Source organism: Prosopis cineraria, unplaced genomic scaffold (genome assembly GCF_029017545.1).
Source record: "Prosopis cineraria cultivar Desert tree isolate PC_DT_omini unplaced genomic scaffold, ASM2901754v1 PC13, whole genome shotgun sequence".
NCBI classification, from domain to species: Eukaryota; Viridiplantae; Streptophyta; class Magnoliopsida; order Fabales; family Fabaceae; genus Prosopis; species Prosopis cineraria.
The window spans coordinates 13,960,439-13,965,787 of record NW_026555344.1 but is presented as its reverse complement, the minus strand read 5'-3'; the positions used below and the strand labels follow the sequence as shown (position 1 = coordinate 13,965,787).

Sequence of the window (5,349 nt, the reverse complement as noted above, 5' to 3'; positions counted from 1 at the left end):
TAAAATGTCCCTATTAATAAATGACTTTATATTTATTATAGAGTGTTTAATAAGGGTAAATATGAAAAGATAGGGTTAGTTTGAAAGTAAGTAATTACTTTATTGAGGTAAAATATGATTAAAATGACTTATAATTTTAAATAGAGGGAGTATCATATATGCTGATATTTTTTAAAAAAATTAATATTTAGAATTAAAATTACATTAAAATATTTTTCTAATATGAAAAAAATCATAAGATAAAAATCATTTCGAATTATATATTTTTTAAAAAATAAAGTTAAGTCATAGTATTTTTTATACGTATAATAGAAACACTATAAAATTGCAAGCTCAGTATACTTAAACTAATATTAACCAATGTTATATATAAGTTAAATAATAAAAATATTTAAGTAATTACTTAATTTTTAAAATAATAATTTATACTTTTAATGAATAAGTTAATTATCTTTAAAATTATATACTTTTTTACATTTTTCCTTATTTAATAGGGTATTTTAATTAAAAATTTTATTAATTACACCCCTAATGTAGGGTACATTTGACAAAAGTGATGGACCTGGAAAATTTTGTCACTGGGGGTAAAATTTATATAAGATACATATTAATATTTTGAAATATATTTTAATTATTTATTAAATTAATAAAAAATAAAAATCATGAAATTAAATACATAAGATGTATTTTGAAATAACATATTTTTGAAATACATTATTTGACGGATTAGTTGCCATTGCACATATTAAAGTAATGTTATGGGCATTTTTCTCCTTTTCACTTTAGGCTATTGAATGTCTTTGGCTAATAACTTAATGGATATTTTTGCCTCTTTTTTAGTCTATGTCAGTGAAAAAAATTCACATCTGCTTAGCTGTCAGCTAAACGATCAATGTTTAAGGGGTTTAATGGATTGACCACTCTTACACCAATTTAAGTAACATTATAGGAATTTTTATCTTTTTTTTCCTCACTTTAAGCTATTGGATGCTTCTAGCCAATGACTTTGTAGGTATTTTTACTCTTTTGTCCTTTATTTTTAAAAGAGTACTTTTGTAACTTGGGTAGTATCCCATGTTAGTTTTATGGCTAATAGGTTTAATACTAAGATTATAATAGTCAATTACACTTACGTTGGTCTTTCATCCTAATTTTAATTTTTATGATCTTTGATAATAAATTTTAGTAATATTATATCTCTCTCCCTAATTTTTCCAATTTTCCACTTCCTTATGCCCAAGTGTCCCATGGCCATGAGCATTTATCCAAGAAAAAAATACATGGTATTAAAAATCGGACCGAACCGGCCGGTCCGACCGGTGACCCAGCGAACTGGAGACTAGTCTGGTTTGATTCAAATGGCCAAAGTAGCCTCATGTGATCTGGGTTAACCTGAGTGACCCAGGATTAACTCGAGTAACCCGCCCTGACCCCCGAGTTAGCGGGTTGGGCGGGTTATTATTTTTTAAAGAAACTAACCCCCAAAATGATAATGACATCGTTTTGGGGGTCATACTATTAAAAAAATAAAAATTAAAAGGAAATTAGAAGCCCTAAGCTAAGTGTAAGTCTGTCTCTGTCCTCTACTGCTCTGCGTGACTGCGTCTCAATCTCTGAATCTCATATTCTGGCGGCGAAGCCATAGCTGATAGCTCTGAACGAAAATGAAGGTTGAACGCATTTCACATAGTCTCAGTTTGAACTTTGCCGGTTCGCCTTCCTTGCGTCTCATCTCTGGCTGAATCTAGATGCTGAACCTGTGACCATCTCTGCCTCGAAGCTTTGCCCTCGTCTCTCATCTCATCTCTTATTTCTGCCTTAAAGCTTCAACGATGAATGTTATGCTCTGTCTGAATCTTGCCTGAGCTTCAATGGTTCGTCTGAGCCTCTCAAGTAGTTGCTCTTTCTCCCCCCACTTGATTCAGGTATGCTTTTCTCTCTCTCTCCTCTGCGAGCTTGTGGATAGAATGATATCTCAAGGAGTTTAATGTGGTCCGAGAAGGTGTTTGAATTTGTGAGTTGCAATGTTACAGTCTCTGCCAACTGCAAAGCGTGAGTCACTGGCAGTGGCTGCGGACAGTATAAGAATTTAGAATTAGAGTTAGAAACTTAGAAAATAATCAAATATATTTTTTGTCAAGAAAACTAAGAAAGATACTAATGACATCCGAGCTCTGGCATCATCGGTCATGGCCCCTTGGCTCAATTTAGTTCGTAGAACTCAAACCATAAACTTTATGATTTATCAAACCATAAAACTGAGCTTCATGTTGCTCTGTATCTTCGAGCATCATGTTGCTCTGTATCTTTGAGCTTCATTTGTGACTTATGTATGTATTCTGATTTGCTCTGGTTGCTGAAAATTAATCCAAGCTTCATGTTCTCATCTCTATTTGAATCCGTAAACCAAGAAGGCGAGAACCTCTTCTCATTTTAGAATTCAAATGCTGTGCTCTGTCTGAACTCTAAGTCTTGTTTGTGATTGTTGTATGTATTTTGATTTGCTCTGATTGCTGAAAATTAATTTGAGCTTTATGTTACTCTTATTTGCATGGGCACATGTTGCTTTAAGAAAAAAGCGCAACAAAAATGTGTATACATGTCTTTATTGTGCATTGAGCTATAAAGGAGGTGGAGTAAATAGATTGAAGCATCATCTTGCTGGTGTAAGTGAAAATGTAGTTTCTTGCAATAAAGTTCCTTTTGATGTTCGTCATTAGATGCAAGAATCATTAAAAAGTGGGAAAAAGAGAAAGCTTGTTGATGTACAAGTAGACATGGAGGAACATGTGTCTAATGCTAATGAACCTAATGCACTTGCTCCATCTAAGTCAATCCCTGAGAATAGTGCTAGTAAAAAGAAACCTCCTACTATGCTAGTTGAAAATTATTTTGCCTTTAGGACAACTCCAGGTTCCCAATCAGGCATTAAGAGTGCATTTGCAACTAAAGAAGCACAACACAGTGCAAAAATGGCCATTGCTAAATGGGCTATCATCAATTGCATTCCATTTAATGCATTAGATTGCCCATTTTTTCAAAAAGCTGTGGATGCTATTGCTTCAATTGGGTCGGGGTTTAAGGGTCCTACAGCTTATAAATTTAGAGTTAACTTGTTGAATAATTGGAAAAAAGAATGTCAGCTACTTATTGAGGGTCATCGATCTAAATGAAAAACTTATGGATGTACACTCATGGCTTATGGTTGGACAGATGTAAGGTAACGAACTTTGATAAATTTTCTTGTATATTCTATACATGGCATAGTATTTGTGAAATCTGTTGATGCTTCTAATTTAGTGAAAGATGCCAAGACTTTATTCTTATTGTTTTCTGAAGTGATTGAGTGCGTTGGTCCTAAAAATATTGTGCATGTAGTGACTGATAATGTTGCTATTTATGTAGCATGTGGAAAGTTGGTTAAAGAGAAATATAAAAGTATTTATTGGTCACCTTATGCTACTCATTGCTCGAATCTTACTTTGAAAGACATTGCAAGTATGTCTCATGTGTCACAACTTGCAACAAAGGCATCAAAGATCACTGTGTTTGTTTATAATCATATGGTCTTCCTGTCATGGCTCAGAAAAAGAAAGGGTTGGAAAGAAATTGTGCGTCCTGGTGTGACAAGGTTTGCTACAACATTTATCACATTGCATAGCATATATATGCATAAGCATGACTTGCAAGCTTTAATCACTGATAAGCATTTTGTGAATCACAAATTATCAAGGATTGAAGTCGGAATAATTGTTAGTGCCATCATATTAGATAATCAATTTTGGAATGAATGTCTTGAAGTTGTGAAGATTGTGTCTCCTCTTATAAAGTTGTTGAGAATTGTTGATTTAGATGAGAAGCCTCCTTTGCCTTATGTTTATGAAGGCATGCAAAGGGCAAAAAAAGCAATTAAAGCAATCTTCAACAACAAGAAAGACCAATACAAGCCTTACACAGATATTATCCAAGCCTGATGGGATAAGCACTTAAAGACCAATCTTCATGCAGCAGCATATTTCTTAAACCCTGCCTTCTTGTATGATGATGACTTTGTTCACAAAAGAAGGTTAATGGATGCTATGCTTTCAGTATTTGAGTCAACTGAAAATGAAGATGTTGATTATATTGTGATGATGAAGCAGTTGACCTTGTATCGTGACCATAAAGAATCTTTTGATAAAACTTTATGTCATAGAGTAGCACAGAAGCTAGACCCTTGTAAGTGTTAATATTTAACATGATCATGGTAATTTTATTTATCATATAATATATAACTAATTGTTTTTTATTTGCAGATGAATGGTGGTCGTTTTATGGAAGTTCTGTTCCAGAGTTGCAAAATCTTGCAATGCGTATTCTTAGCCAAACTTCTTCTTCTTCTGGTTGTGAGAGAAATTGGAGCTTGTTTGAACGCATCCATACCAAAAGAAGAAATAGATTGGAACATCAAAGACTAAATGATTTAGTCTTTACAAACTACAATCTACGATTGAAGCATAGGTAATAAAAATAAAAGTTATGAATGTTTTTAATAAATAAAAATTTTATTACTATCTCATGGTAGATATATACTTATATTTGATTGTTTTGATCTCATTAAAGGAGCCAATTGAAGAAAAAGATAAGTTTTGATCCAATTGATTATGAATCTATTGACAAATTGGACTTTTGGATTGCTGAAGAGGAACAAGAGCTAGCTCCAGAGTTTGATGCTGATGATGTCACTAATTTGGAAAGTGCTATGCATAATGAGAATCTTGTAGCTTCATCAGCTTCTGAGAGAAATAATGAAGGTTCATACTTACTAACATGTATATATTGCATAATATATAATTATTTTTTACACAATGATTAATGTTAATTTTTGTCATAAATAGGTGAAGAAGATATGAATATTTCAGAGCATCCACATTTGAATGACGATGTTGGAAGTGGTTCTGGTTTCTCTCAATCATCTCCTAATGTTTCAATCCTTACTCCCAGAGATTTGAATGAAATTAATGAGGATTTTGGTGTTGATTATTATTAGCTTTAGACTTTTTGATGATTAAAGGATTGTAAGGATGAATATTTTAAATGTTGTGTTTTCAATGATGTTTTGATAATTATGTTGGACTTGTATGTGATATTATATAAGATATTAAGTCTTACAGAATTTATTTTTATTTAAATCATATTATTATATTATATCCGATTTGAATCCGGGTTGACCTTCGGTTGAACCCCTGACCCTCGACCGTGGCCGGTTCAATGATCGGTCCGGTTTTTAGTACCTTGGTTAGGATACAAAAAGATGAGACATTAAAAAGTGAAAAGCTGGTGTCCTAAAGGAAAAAAAAAACCAGAAAA

The 5,349-nt window shown here is 32.7% G+C and overlaps 2 protein-coding genes across 2 annotated transcripts; both read left to right on the top strand.

Moving 5' to 3' along the window:
• The first annotated feature begins 2,777 nt into the window (after positions 1 to 2,777).
• On the top strand, positions 2,778 to 3,974 carry LOC129289920 (uncharacterized). Its single transcript, XM_054926666.1, has 2 exons — positions 2,778 to 3,138; positions 3,268 to 3,974. Exons 1-2 carry the CDS (start codon positions 2,778 to 2,780, stop codon positions 3,972 to 3,974), a joined length of 1,068 nt encoding a protein of 355 aa, XP_054782641.1.
• Positions 3,975 to 4,070: 96 nt separating this feature from the next.
• LOC129289919 (uncharacterized) lies at positions 4,071 to 5,029 on the top strand. Its single transcript, XM_054926665.1, has 4 exons — positions 4,071 to 4,218; positions 4,296 to 4,500; positions 4,603 to 4,793; positions 4,878 to 5,029. Exons 1-4 carry the CDS (start codon positions 4,071 to 4,073, stop codon positions 5,027 to 5,029), a joined length of 696 nt encoding a protein of 231 aa, XP_054782640.1.
• The last annotated feature ends 320 nt before the right edge of the window (positions 5,030 to 5,349 follow it).

Bases quoted from the DNA above. Each gene is read 5' to 3' on its own strand.
- LOC129289920 (XM_054926666.1), top strand. From the start codon at position 2,778: ATGGAGGAACATGTGTCTAATGCTAATGAACCTAATGCACTTGCTCCA. The intron at 3,139-3,267 runs GTCAGCTACTTA...TACATGGCATAG, and splicing joins GAATAATTGGAAAAAAGAAT to TATTTGTGAAATCTGTTGAT.
- LOC129289919 (XM_054926665.1), top strand. From the start codon at position 4,071: ATGGATGCTATGCTTTCAGTATTTGAGTCAACTGAAAATGAAGATGTT. The intron at 4,501-4,602 runs GTAATAAAAATA...ATCTCATTAAAG, and splicing joins AATCTACGATTGAAGCATAG to GAGCCAATTGAAGAAAAAGA. The intron at 4,794-4,877 runs GTTCATACTTAC...TGTCATAAATAG, and splicing joins TTCTGAGAGAAATAATGAAG to GTGAAGAAGATATGAATATT.